The sequence below is a fragment of the Cervus canadensis genome, chromosome 10 (genome assembly GCF_019320065.1).
Source record: "Cervus canadensis isolate Bull #8, Minnesota chromosome 10, ASM1932006v1, whole genome shotgun sequence".
Taxonomy (NCBI): Eukaryota; Metazoa; Chordata; class Mammalia; order Artiodactyla; family Cervidae; genus Cervus; species Cervus canadensis.
The window spans coordinates 72,882,916-72,897,373 of record NC_057395.1 but is presented as its reverse complement, the minus strand read 5'-3'; the positions used below and the strand labels follow the sequence as shown (position 1 = coordinate 72,897,373).

The window sequence follows — 14,458 nt, the reverse complement described above, 5'->3', positions numbered from 1 at the left end:
TTATAAAAATACAATTCAGCTGAGTAAATTTGAAGGTCAAACTGGCTTTCTTAGCTGACTGATGAATTGAGTAGCATCCACCGTGGTGCTAGAAGGTGCTCCAAGGGGTTGTACGAAATGGAGGGTTTTTATTGGAAGAGCTATGAGGCAAGGGAGCTATAAGCAAAAGAAAAGAAAAGATTACTTTTAGACCGGGATGTGCTTTTGGAGGAAAGAGAATCAAGGGCCCTTATCACACAGATTGCCTGTTCTTAGGGAGTGGGACGCATGGAGACGGCCCACGTGACAGATAGCCTCATTGGTGCTGACCCGGGAATTCCAGACTGATTAATACTACATTTCTGGTGAAGGTCAAAACCGCAGTTAGGTTAGGTATTAAGTCTAGGCTTGGTATCATAGACTTGAGTATGAAAGATGCCATTTGTGGCCCTTGGTTTTTCCCTTTAACAGTTCCCTGAAGATTTTGCAGAGATGTGTCCTGCAACCACCCAAAGAACTACAAAGGTTGGTCCAGACCCAACCTTGGCCCCGGTGATGATGGAAGGAATGTCTCTGGGGCTCTACAAGAGTAAATACAGGCTGTCTGAGTGCCTCAGGCAGTCCTGGTCAAGAACATCAGTATCAGTAGGCTCAGACCCACACGATAGATTCCATAGGGACTTTGTCGTGATCCTAGGTTTTGTGTCTAGAGTCAGTCACTGATAATAATGTTGGTTTTTGTCTGGCTTCTCCAGCAGGTAAGACAATTGGACAATAAAGCTTTGCCCAAATGTGCAACATCTACATAACGAAGAAACCAGGGACCCTACTGGTGACATTTGTCTCTCCCTCTACCAGGACTGATTGACGGGCTGGGCTTCTGGGTTCTGTAGCTGAAGGAAAGCTGACAAGTCCTACAGCACCCTCTCTCTCTCTCCCACAGCCCCTCCGTTAGTTAGAAACCAGAAACTCTGCTGTGTTACTGACCTTTCCTGAGTTGCGGTCTCTCAGGCAGGTCTCTTCCCTTCACAGTTCCCCATCAGACAACAGGGAGTTTGCACCAGGTGGTAGATGCTCTGTACAAGCTCCGACCTTCCTGACCTTCCCTCCTGCTCTCAGGACAATGCAATCTTGACGAACGTTATCTGCAAACTCTGCTATCAGCCTGCTTCCTCCTCCCCACATCACTCTGGGGCAACATCTTTCCTCTGTGGTCTTAGTCAAAGAGTTCGAGTGGAGTGAGCCAAAGAGATAAAGCAGGATGGGAGGCCAGTGTGGGGGAGAGAGACAAAGAAACATAGGGACCATGGGAGACCGACAGAAACAAAGAGATACTAAGAGCTCAATAGACGCACATGGATCAAACAAAACAAGAAGGGGTATGCCAGTTACAATGGAAAATGAATAGAGAATGAGGTCCGCCTACAACATCTCTCAAAGTTATCAAGAGGAAGACCTCTGATGGTGGCATTCACTCCAAAGCTAGCCTGGAAAGTGAGAGCAGCTTTGCCTACTTGCCCTGGTTGACCAGAAGACCCACCGCAGCTGAGGGGGCTAATGATCAAGAGCCACATAATAAGAGACCCTTGCCCAGGACTGTGGGATGTGGATGCCAGCTAGTCACGTTGATGACCTCAGGAACCCAGTGTTCCCATCAGGAAAGGAGGTGGTTGGCTTGACTCCAGTTCTCAAGTATCCAAGATACTGACCACTGAAAGATTAGGCTGGACAAAGGCAGCCAGACATTTTTATGATCTGGAACCACCAGAAGGACAGCTTTCCTTCAGAATGGAGGCTTCTGGACTTTTGAGCATCTTGGTGCTATCCCTCCTTCTAGTGAATGTCCAGGGACCTGCTCTCACTGACTGGTTCTTTCCCCGTAAGTACTGGGGCCTCAGCCCTTGCCCTGGAGGGAAAGAATATGGTTGGGAGGAAGAAATAAGCTTTCCACCACCTTAGCTCTGGGCCTGGGTTAGGGATGAGGGAGATATTTGGGTTATTTCTTCCCTTTTTCTTTTCTATGGAAGATCTCTTCAGTAAATGCAAGAATCCAGACCTGGGCAGTTGGTATTTTCAGCCCCTTTGAAATGGAAGGTCTTTCTGAGTGGGGCTGGTGTGGTGGGGTGGGCATTACAAAATCTAGCATTTAGGGGAGGGGCTATAAGGATCTGGGATGCCTAAGAGGCTTTTCTCTCACCCCATGATAAAAATAGCCCCCTTTCTTGAAACGCCACCTCTATTAACTCCTGATTCTTACAAATGTAGTTCAAGAAAGTGTTCCCACCTCCCCAGGGATTCCTTGACTTTGGGCTGACGGATACTATCTTTAAGTTCCTTTGAATTTAAGATAGTAATACTCCATGCCCGGCGTGCTGCAGTCCGTGGGGTTGCAAAGAGTCAGACACAACTGAGTGACTGGATAATGACAAATAGAGTAATATTGATAATCACTACCATTTACTGAACATTCTGAAAGTAGGGATTTAAAGAGAGGGATCTGGAGTCAGACTTGGTGGATACAAATTCTGCTTAAATTCCCTGTGCTTCAGTTTCCTCATTTGCAAAATGGGGGATATTAATAGAATTAGCTTCATAGAACAATTCTGGGGATTATATGAGATAACGCCTTTAAAATAGTTGGAAGAGTGCTAGGCTTATGGTTAACTTAACCAATGTTAGTTAATATTACTGGGCATCCGTGACTATGATTATAGCTTTACACTCTTTGCCTTACTTCTTCCTCACCTCTCTGTAAGGCTAAAAGGATTTTATAAATGAAGAAACCGAAGTTCAGAGAGAATAAGTGGTAAACCGAGAATGAGAATTAAAAATCCAGCTGTCTGACTGCCAGGGTGAACAATATTGCTGCACAATAGCGCCCCCCAGAGGAATTCCCAAACACTGTTTTCTCAACCAGCCCAAAGCGACTAGATTGGCTTAGACCAGTGGCTTTCAATGGGCGATTTTGCCTTCCAGGGAATATTGACAATGTCTAGAGACTTTTTTGGTTGTCCCAACCGGGGAGTGCTACCGGCAATCTAGTGAGTAGAGGCCAGGGATGCTGCTAAACGTCCTACAATGCCCAGGACAACCCTCCTCTACCCATCAAATAATTATCTAACCCAAATGCCTCCAGTGCCTAGGTTGAGAAAGCTTGCCTTAGCGGTTGGGGCTAGGGGAAAGAAGGCAGAGAGTGGGGGGTGGTCAGGAGAGAGGTTAGTGCAGGCAGCGCTGGGAAATAAATGAAAGACCCCCAGGAAAAGGACTCCTGGGGATGAGCAAAGCGAAAGCAAACTCCCCTGACTCCCCAGGATTGCCTTGGGTCTGGAGAAGCGAGGGCATTGTGACTGTCAGACTCATGGTTGTTAGTCCTTCCCTAGAGAGATGCCCCCCTGGACGGAGGAGCCTGGTGGACTACAGTCCACTGGGTCGCAAAGAGTCGCACACGACTGAGCGACTTCACTTTCACTTTCTTTCAGAGAGATGCCCCAGAATCCAGGGTAATTGTGAATTCAAAGAAAGGGATGAATGTTCGAAGAACAAAAAGTGCCTGAAGCATGAGAAGTGTTGCTTCTTCAGCTGCGGAAGAAAATGCTTAAACCTCCAACAAGGTAAATAAATACTGAGAGCCTCAATAACCAACCCCTCTACTCATATCCTCCCCTTCCTCCTCTGGGCTGGCCCTGTCCCTGGTTCACTAAGGGCTGGTCTCTGAGCAAGACTGCTGGACTTGGGAAACTTGAAATTTAGATACATCACTGCGCCCAGTATGATGTTTGATATTAGGCAGTATCTTCATCCTGTTGGGTCTCAGGTTCTGCAAGCAAAATCTAGGTATAAGGTTGGGATTGAACCAGAAAGTCTCTTGGCTCCTTTCCACTCTTATTATTTTTTTTACCCTTATGATTTTCTTAGTCCCCAGGGGCCCACTATTGGTTCACCATATATCAATATTGTTGCTGCAAATGATAATTAAGATGTTTGTATTTCTTAAAAATACAAAAAAATAGCTTTTTGCTCCAGATTCACTGCCTGCCTATACAAATCCACTTTAGCATTAGGAAATCTTTGCTGACCACTCCAGACCAGAGGGCCTATCCTTTGCTGATGTAGTCTTAACTTCATGCTCATCTACCTCAGCTCTAGAAAGACTATCAAGGATTCTTTTTTTAAATTAAAGTGTAATGCATATGCATTGCATTATGTAATACATAATGTATATGTGTTACATTATATGTAGGGTCCCTTTGTTGTTCACCTGAAACTACCATAACATTGTTAATCAACTGTACTCCAATACAAAATAAAAAGTTTAAATTTTGGAAAAAAAAAAAGAACAAAAGTTAAGGTTCCTTACAATGTTTCAGGTGTACAACAAAGTGATTCATATATATATATATGTATATATATATTCTTTTCAGTTTCTTTTCCATTGTTAATCATTGCAAGATGCTGAATATAGTTCTATATGTGCTATATAGTAGGTCCTTGTTGTTTATCTATTTTATATATAGTAGGATGTATCTGTTAGTCCCAAATTCCTAATTTATCCCTTCTCCTTCCTTTCCCTTTTGGTGACCATAAGTTTGTTTTCTATGTCTGTTGAATCTATTAAGACTATCAAAGATTCTTTATTCACTCATTCAAGAAATGTTTGTTGAGTGTCTCTAAGACCTATAATAGGATTTGACCTATTATAAGGAGGTTGAGGAAGCCTTCCCTGAGAAAGTAAAACTAGAGTTGAGTTCAGAAGGATGGGTAGCAAATTTTGGGAAAAAGTGGGTGGAAGGGCTTTCCAGGCACAGGCAATGTAGACGTACAAAGTCTTGATGGACTTTGGCGTCCCACCATCAAGACTTTGTACATGAGCATGAACATGGTGAAAGGAAAAAAGGATCTTGGTAGGTAGGTTCTTGTTGGACGAGGGTCTCACCTTGATCTTAAGATCAATGGAAATTCACTGAGGTGGGCGGGCACATTGTATGGCTTTTACTATGCCTATGAGGCAGGAATGGAGTGACTTAAAGAACTTCAAGATGAAAGTACAAATGGCTTCTTGGACTAATTAGCTGAGAGGGTGGGGAAGAGGCGGAAGTGTTTGAAAGGCATGTAGGAAGTGAAGCAAACACAACTTGACATTGGAGTAGACTGGACAGGCAGGAGGATCGGGGATTATTCATTTGCCTGTAGTTGAGGAATTCTGAATCCAGACTTCCTGAGTTCAAATCTTAGCTCCAGTTCTCACCAGCCTATTGATCTTGGGCAAATCAACCACTTTCCCCCTTGTGATGACTCAGTTTCTAGATAGCAGAAAAACTAATGTTAAAGGTTATTTGAAAGATCATATATGTTTATGCAGGTGAAATGCTTAGGGCAATGCCTGGCATCTAATAGTCATGTGACACATGTTAGCTCACATTATTCAGTCATTCATGACTGGGAGCTCCTATATAACAGAGGCCATACTTTTGTCTCTTTAAGCATTGAGCACGTAGTAGGTGCTCAAGGAATGACTTATTCAGTTCCAGTCAGGATACATTTTGTTTTACCCTCAGCATTTGCAAAATCCTACACTGTGCACGCCCACCTGCTAAGAATGGGGTTCCAAGATGAAATCAGACATGGTCTCTGCTCACTACCTCATAGAGGCTCACAACCTCATAGATGAAAACGAAGATGAAAAAACTGACACACACACACACACGACTCAGAAGCACAGTAGAAAAATGCAGGATCGACTTAGGCACCTATGGGGGTGTGGAGTGTAGGATGGAGTTCAAGATGCCATAGTGGAGTTGATGTCTGGGAAGGGTTTTGAAGGGAGAATTGGAGAGGGAGGTGGGAGAGGGGATCGGGATGGGGAATACATGTAAATCCATGGCTGATTCATGTCAATGTATGACAAAAACCACTACAATATTGTAAAGTAATTAGCCTCCAACTAATAAAAATAAATGAAAAAAAAGAGTGTGATTAATGAACAGTGGAAGGGTGGCAGAGGGAATATGGAGTGAAAGGTGTAGGGGGTGGGTGTTGGAGATTGTGGAAGCCTGAAGCTCAGAAGGGGACTGTGGTCGGGGAGGAGGCCAGAGCACCAAACAGGAGGCAGATGATGAAGTGTCCGTAGGTCATGGAAGACCTGCTCATGGAGTCAAGGTCTTAGCTGGGGAATGACACAGTTAGCTTGGTCTCAGATCCGTCAGGTCCTTCTCTCTGGTGGGCAGCAGGAAGGATTGATTGTAGGAGCCAAGGATAGAGGCTGGAAGATCAAGTTGAGGCTTTCTCAACAGCCTGAGACTCAAGGAGAGGGGCAGACAGGTGAGCTTTGAGAAGGTAAAAATCAACAGGACTTAACTGTTTAGCTGCGGGAATTGACTCTTGGGGAACTTATAGTTTAGTTCAGACCTGTGTTAGTTTGCTAGGACTGTTGTAACAAAGTACCACCAACAAGACGGCTTAAGCCGCAGAAATGCATTGTCTCACCATTCTGCAGGCTAGAAGTTCAGGGTCAAGTGTTGGCAAGTTGGGTGGCTCTTTGTCAGGTGATAAGGAAGAACCTGTTTCACACCTCTTCCTCTAACTTCTGGTGGTTTGCTGGCAACCTCTGGTATTCCATGCCATGGAGAGCCCTCATCTTCATGTTCACCTGTGTGTGTGTGTGTGTGTGTCGGTGTCAGAATTTACCCTTTTTATTGTTAAATTTTTTTATTGGAGTATAGTTAATTTACAGTGTTATGTTACTTTCAGGTGTATAGTAAAGTGAATCAGTAATACATTTATCCACTCTTTTTAAGATTCTTTTCCCATCTAGGCCATTACAAAATATTGAGTAGAGTTCCCTGTGTTATACAGTGGGTCTTTACTAGTTATCTATTAGAATTTGTCCTTTTTGAGGGACACCAGTCATTTTGGATTAGGGGCCCATCTCATCCCAGTATGGCCTCATCTTAACTAGTCACATTGGCTCCAATTTTGTTTCCAAACAGGGTCCTTCTGAGGTGCTGAGGGCTAGGTCTTCAATGTATGAACTGGAATTGGAGGGGGACTCAAGCCATAACAGGACAGAAGCTAACTGCAGGGAAAAAAGGGGCTTGACAATCTGAAAAACTACCCCTTGCATTCCCTGCATGGACTTGCCCTTGACTCTGACCCCATATTCTCTTTCTTTGGCATGGTTTGGAGGGCAGAGTAAGTGGCTTATAATTTGGCATTTTTGAAGCACTCCCGTATCCATTCAGAACGTATTTATTAAGAACCGATTCTCGCCAGGCACGGTGCTAGAAGCTGCACATTTAGATACAATCAAGGAGCTCACAACTTAGCGGGCCCTGAGGGTGGTCTTATTTGCACCTCAGGACAGCCCCGAGTGACGAGCAGGGTGGGATTTTGCATCCTCATTTTACTGAAGTCAAGGACAAGACTGGTAATGTGGGAGGTCAATGTGCATGCCCCGAATTAAGCGCACAGCCCTGAAAACAGAGGCTCCTCACTCACAGGGGAGACACTGTGACCTGAAGGGAAGGTGGGGACCTGACCTGATGTTCCCTGGGGGTGCAGATAGCCAAACAGCTCTGCTCTCCTCTACAAATGGGCAAATACATCAATGGAACCGGGCTCCCGAGGTGTGAAAGGTAAAAGGAGCCTGTTGGGTTTCGTCTGTGCTAGTTACTAGGGGGACAATAACAGCTGCTTTTATTTTATTTTATTTTTTTGGTGTGGGCACTTTAAAATCTCAACTCTGGCATCTCCCTGCAGACATATGCAGTATGCCCAAAGAAGCTGGCCCCTGCATGGCTCTTTTCCATCGTTGGTGGTATGATAAGACAAATAATACTTGCTCCAGCTTCATCTATGGCGGTTGTAAAGGAAACAATAACAACTTCCAATCCCAAGCTGTATGCCAGAGTGCCTGCTCCGCAAAGGGTGAGTCCCAGGGGCCCCAGTCTCTCATCCTTGCCAGGGCCACTCTGAGGGGGTAGTCTGGGTGTTGCTTGGCCCATTCCAGGATAGTTGCATCCTTGACAGACCAGGTGAAGACCAAGAACTGACCAACTCCAATCAGCAGGTAAGAATAAGCCTTGCAGAGGGTGGCACCATGACTTGCTGGGAAACTGAAGTTGGGAGGGGACATGGTTGTGGATCAAAGCTGGCAAGTATTAGGAGTGGGAGAGGATGCAGACATGGTGAGGTCTCAGAGACCAACTTCAGCGAGATCACAGGACATCCAGCCTAGTGCTGGACAGGTGGACCAATCACCCCTTCCAGGCCATCGATTTCCCCTCATGACTCTTCGCCAGCAACCCACTCCCGGCCACATCCCATTCAGAGCTTTCCAGGGAAACCCACTTCCTTTTAGTCTCCTGTGAGAAGATGTACAAACATAACTTCAAGATTAGTTTGGAAAATAAACTGAGTCCTAGAAGCTCAGCTGGTCCTATCCTCCATTCTCAACAGGCTCTAATTCCTGAATGCGAAAGGATACACTGCAACCACCATCGGGATTCAGCTCATGACCAAGCGCTGTCCATGTGCCTGCAGATGATCCAGGCTGGCTTCCACTCTTCCACTTCAGTGTTCCAAGGCCTTAGAGCTTCCCTAAACTGAATCCTGGCACCTGTCTCCCCTTTCTCCATCGCAGCCTCTTTTTAGACATAATCTTTCTCTTTTGATCCCATCTCTATGCTTCTTACCTTTATGTCCAACTTCTAGAACTGCTTGTTTATATCTGTGAAGCTCTCATTTTCCCCAATAAAGCACTTTATTTAGTCCTGTGCCTCTGAGGCTGAATAATTTACATCTACTGGCACATTACACTTTGCAGGGTGTAAAGGGTCATTGAGGTTTTTGGTGACATCATTAAAGGGAATGAAGATAATCAGAATCTTGAGAGTTGAGGATTCCAGGGACATTGTTATACTACTCCTCTGTTTTTCCAAAGCATCATATGACCCTTTTAAGGCAAGGGCTCTTGGGTGCTGCTCCTTTCTAGGAGAAGGGCATCGGTGAACGTAAGTTTATTTGGGATCTTTCAAGAAATACAAGTTGAGGAATGGGATACGTGATACAAGGAAGAGAGGAGTTGATTATGTGTTGGTTACCGTGGTGGAAGAATGCAGCTTAATCCCACTAGGGACCTTCCAAAGAACCTTGCAAAACCTGCCTCTGAATTTTCTCCATTCATGAGGAAGCTGAGGTGTTTAGTCATTGACTTTCATCCTCTACTGGATGCATGTTGGTTGTTAAATCCCTCACTCTTCCAGACTCTTCTGCATGCAAGCTGACCAAATTTCTAGAAAGTCAGAGAGAACTCAGAGCAGAGAAGCAGAGAATCTGATACTTGAAGTGGGAAGCTATTGGTGTGCATCGGATGTTATTCAGCCTTTGGAACTTCCGCGGCCGCCCAGTAATTGGGACTTGGCACTTCCACTGCGGGGGATGTGTGTTCAATTCCTTGTCTGGGAACTGAGATCCTGTGTGCTGTGTGATGTGGCCAAAAACAAAACAAAACAAAATTCAGCCATAAAAAGGAATGAAGCACAAATGCATGCTACACTGTGGATGAACCTCAAAAACATTCCACTAAGAAGTCACACAGGGGTGGTGGCCGAGAGGAGCTACCTCACGTCCAAGGTCAGGGGCAGTGGCTGCGCTTTGCTGGAGCAGCGGTGAAGAGATACCCCATGTCCAAGGTAAGAGAAACCCAAGTAAGATGGTAGGCACTGAGAGAGGGCATCAGAGGGCAGACAGACTAAAACCACAATCAGAGAAAACTAGTCAATCTGATCACATGAACCACAGCCTTGTCTAACTCAATGAAACTAAGCCATGCTGTGTGGGGCCACCCAAGACGGACGGGTCATGGTGGAGAGGTCTGACAGAGGTCTGTCAGACCTCCATGTGGTCCACTGGAGAAGGGAATGGCAAATCACTTCAGTATTCTTGTCCTGAGAACCCCGTGAACAGTATGAAAAGGCAAAAAGATAGGACACTGAAAGATGAACTCCCCAGGTCAGTAGGTGCCCAATATGCTACTGGAGATCAGTGGAGAAATAACTCCAGAAAGAATGAAGGGATGCAGCCAAAGCAAAAACAATACCCAGTTGTGGATGGGACTGGTGATAGAAGCAAGAAGCAAGGTTCAATACTGTAAAGAGTAATATTGCATAGGAACCTGGAATGTTAGGTCCACGAATCAAGGCAAATTGGAAGTGGTCAAACAGGAGATGGCAAGAGTAAACATCTACATTCTAGGAATCAGTGAACTAAGATGGACTGAAATGGGTGAATTTAACTCAGATGACCATTATATCTACTACTGTGGGCAGGAATCCCTTAGAAGAAACGGAGTAGCCATCATAGTCAACAAAAGTCTGAAATGCAGTACTTGGATGCAATCTCAAAAACAACAGAATGATCTCTGTTTGTTTCCAAGGCAAACCATTCAACATCACGGTAATCCAAGTCTATGCCCCGAACAGTAACGCTGAAGAAGCTGAAGTTGAACAGTTCTATGAAGACCTACAAGACCTTCTAGAACTAACATCCAAAAAAGATGTCCTTTTCATTATAGGGGACTGGAATGCAAAAGTAAGAAGTCAAGAAACACCTGGAGTAACAGGCAAATTTGGCCTTGGAGTACAGAATGAAGCAGGGCAAAGGCTAATAGAGTTCTGCCAAGAAAACGCACTGGTCATAGCAAACACCCTCTTCCAACAACACAAGAGAAGACTCTACACATGGCCATCACCAGATGGTCGACATTGAGATTAGATTGATTATATTCTTTGCAGCCAAAGATGGAGAAGCTCTATACAGTCAACAAAAACAAGACCGGGAGCTGACTGTGGCTCAGATTATGAACTCCTTGTTGCCAAATTCAGACTGAAATTGAAGAAAGTGGAGAACACCACTAGACCCTTCAGGTATGACCTAAATCAAATCCCTTATGACTATACAGTGGAAGTGAGAAATAGACTTAAGGGACTAGATCTGATAGCCGGAGTGCCTGATGAACTATGGATGGAGGTTCATGACATTGTACAGGAGACAGGAATCAAGACCATCCCCAAGAAAAAGAAATGCAAAAAAGCAAAATGGCTGTCTGAGGAGGCCTTACCAATAGCTTTGAAAAGAAGGGAAGTGAAAGGCAAAGGAGAAAAGGAAAGATATACCTATTTGAATGTAGAGTTCCAAAGAATAGCAAGGAGAGATAAGAAAGCCTCAGCGATCAGTGCAAAGAAATAGAGGAAAACAATAGAATGGGAAAGACTAGAGATCTCTTCAAGAAAATTAGAGATACCAAGGGAATCTTCATGCAAAGATGGGCTCAATAATGGACAGAAATGGTAGGGACCTAACAGAAGCAGAAGATATTAAGAAGAGGTGGCAAGAATACACAGAAGAACGATACAAAAAAGGTCTTCACGACCCACATAATCACGATGGTGTGATCACTCACCTAGAGTCAGACATCCTGGAATGTGAAGTCAAGTGGGCCTTAGGAAGCATCACTACAAACAAAGCTAGTAGAGGTGATGGAATTCCAGTTGAGCTATTTCAAATCCTGAAAAATGATGCTGTGAAAGTGCTGCACTCAATATGCCAGCAAATTTGGAAAACTCAACAGTGGCCACAGGACTGGAAAAGGTCAGTTTTCATTCCAATCCCTAAGAAAGGCCATGCCAAAGAATGCTCAAACTACCGCACAATTGCACTCATCTCACACACTAGTAAAGTAATGCTTAGAATTCTCCAAGCCAGGCTTCAGTAATATGTGAACCATAAACTTCCAGATGTTCAAGCTGGTTTTAGGAAAGGCAGAGGAACCAGAGATCAAATTGCCAACATCCGCTGGATCATCAAAACAACAAGAGAATTCCAGGAAAACATCTATTTCTGCTTTATTGACTATGCCAAAGCCTTTGGCTGTGTGGATCAAAATAAACTGGAAAATTCTAAAAGAGTTGGGAATATCAGACCACCTGACCCGCCTCTTGAGAAACCTGTATGGAGGTCAGGAAGCAACAGTTAGAACTGGACATGGAAAAAATGACCAGTTCCAAATAGGAAAAGGAGTACATCAAGGCTGTATTTTGTCACCCTGCTTATTTAATTTATATGCAGAGTACATGATGAGAAATGCTGAAGCACAAGCTGGAATCAAGATTTCCAGGAGAAATATCAATAACCTGAGATATGCAGATGACACCACCCTTATGGCAGAAAGTGAAGAAGAACTAAAGAGCTTCTTGATGAAAGTGAAAGAGGAGAGTGAAAAGTTGGCTTAAAGCTCAACATTCAGAAAACTAAGATCATGGCATCTGGTCCCATCACTTCATGGCAAATAGATGGGGAAACAGTGGAAACAGTGGCTGACTTTATTTTTCTGGGCTCCAAAATCACTGCAGATGGTGACTGCAGCCATGAAATTAAAAGATGCTTACTCCTTGGAAGGAAAGTTATGACCAACCTAGATAGCATATTGAAAAGCAGAGACATTACTTTGCCAACAAAGGTCCGTCTAGTCAAGGCCATGATTTTTCCAGTGGTCATGTATGGATGTGAGAGTTGGGCTATAAAGAAAGCTGAGTGCAGAAGAATTGATGCATTGAACTGTGATGTTGGAGAAGACTCTTGAGAGTCCGTTGGACTGCAAGGAGATCCAACCAGTCCATCTTAAAGGAGATCAGTCCTGGGTGTTCATTGGAAGGACTGATGCTGAAGCTGAAACTCCAATACTTTGGCCACCTGATGTGAAGAGCTGACTCATTTGAAAAGACCCTGATGCTGGGAAAGATTGAAGGCAGGAGGAGAAGGGGAGGACAGAGGATGAGATGGTTGGATGGCATCACCGACTCGATGGACATGGGTTTGGGTGGACTCTGGGAGTTGGTGATGGACAGGGAGGCCTGGCGTGCTGTGGTTCATGGGGTCGCAAAGAATCGGACACGACTGAGTAACTGAACTGAACTGAAGAAGTCACACAAAAGATCATATACTATAAGATTCTATTTACATGAACTACCCAGAACAGATAAATCCATAAAGATAAAAAGAGAATAGTGGTTGCTGGAATAGGCTGGAGAGGGTGTAGAGTGAGTGCTAAAGGTATGAGGTTTACTTTGGGAGTGATGAAAAAGTTTTGGAATTAATAAAGGTGGAAGTTGTGCAATATTATGAAGGTACTGAAAAGCCACTGCACTGGTACATTAAAATTCTTAATTTTATGTAACGTGAATTCCACCTCAGTTTTAAGAAATGGATTAGAAAAAAAAATAACGAACTAGAACTGTCTCCTACAGCTGCAGGTAAAATCAGAGACAAGCCAAGAATATGAACTACAGATGCTGCAAGCCTTCAACTGGAAAGTTCAACAGAACATTCTTCAGGCCCCACTGCCGCAGCTAGCTATGAGGTCATAACTGACATTTATTCCACCCCACTCCCTGCATCACTGATTCTAAGTTACACTCAGAAGTGATAGAAGCTCTCCATTAGCTATAACCTCGTCTCCTGCTTTCAAAGCACCACAGCTTTAACAGGCATTCTCCGAAGATTTGGTTCATTCTCAGATCAGCGTGTTTCTTCCCCCATGTGCTACTCATGACAATACCTTTACTTTTTGACAGTGGTGCCTATCCAGTTAGGTGGTGCTGTGGTAAAGAACCCACCCATCAATGCAGGAGATGCAGGGATCTTTGATCCTTGAGTCAGGAAGATCCCCTGGAGAAGGAAATGGCAATGCACTCCAGGATTCTTGCCTGGAAAATCCCATGGACAGAGGGGCCTGGTGGGTTACAGTCCATGGGGTCACAAAGAATCGGATGCAACTGGACAACTGAGCACACCCACACAACGAAAAGGGGTGGCCCAAAAAAAATGAAGAGAAAGACAGAAGAGAGATGAATGGCAGGGAGAAAGAGACCCAGACAGAGGGAAATGCAAAGAAAAAGAGAGAAAAATAGGCAGTATAAAAGAAAGGTGCTCAGAGAAGGAAAAACAAACAAACAAAGCAGTGTGAGAAAAATAAGCAGACCAAAATAGATACGTCAGGAGAAGAGTAAGATTAGAAAAAGGCAAGAGAACTAGGATCCTCGTAATCTCCAAACTCCCCCTGGAAAACAGAAGATCCTGAAATCAAATATGTCCTTCTGCCTAGGGGGTCTAGAAGCCCCTGACAAGCTTTGTTCTTCTCTCTGGTTGACCAGAAAGCCAGAGAGCCTCAGTGAGATGAGAAGAGGGAGCTGCCCATCAAAGAGCTCCTCCCCTCAGGGGTTGATGTTGTGGGAGTCAGCTAGTCCCACTGATGGCCTCCGGGGCTTGTCGTTGCCCAGAAGAGGGAGTGTGGCTGGCTTGGCTCCAGAGATGTGTGGTTTCCTGGAGTGTCAAGCTAGGCCGGGGCAGCCAAAGTTCAGAAGCAGAAGCTGCAGAGCAGGAGTTCCTGGTTTTGGTGCCGCCAGCCAGGCGAGTCCCTCCTGAA

The 14,458-nt window shown here is 44.6% G+C and overlaps 1 protein-coding gene across 1 annotated transcript; it reads left to right on the top strand.

Annotated features, from left to right (window-relative positions):
- The first annotated feature begins 1,409 nt into the window (after positions 1-1,409).
- On the top strand, positions 1,410-8,752 carry LOC122448757 (eppin-like). The gene is made up of 4 exons (XM_043480340.1): positions 1,410-1,858; positions 3,459-3,590; positions 7,735-7,902; positions 8,434-8,752. The coding sequence occupies exons 1-4, from the start codon at positions 1,768-1,770 to the stop codon at positions 8,445-8,447; spliced, it is 405 nt and encodes a 134-aa protein (XP_043336275.1). The 5' UTR covers positions 1,410-1,767; the 3' UTR covers positions 8,448-8,752.
- Positions 8,753-14,458: the final 5,706 nt, after the last annotated feature.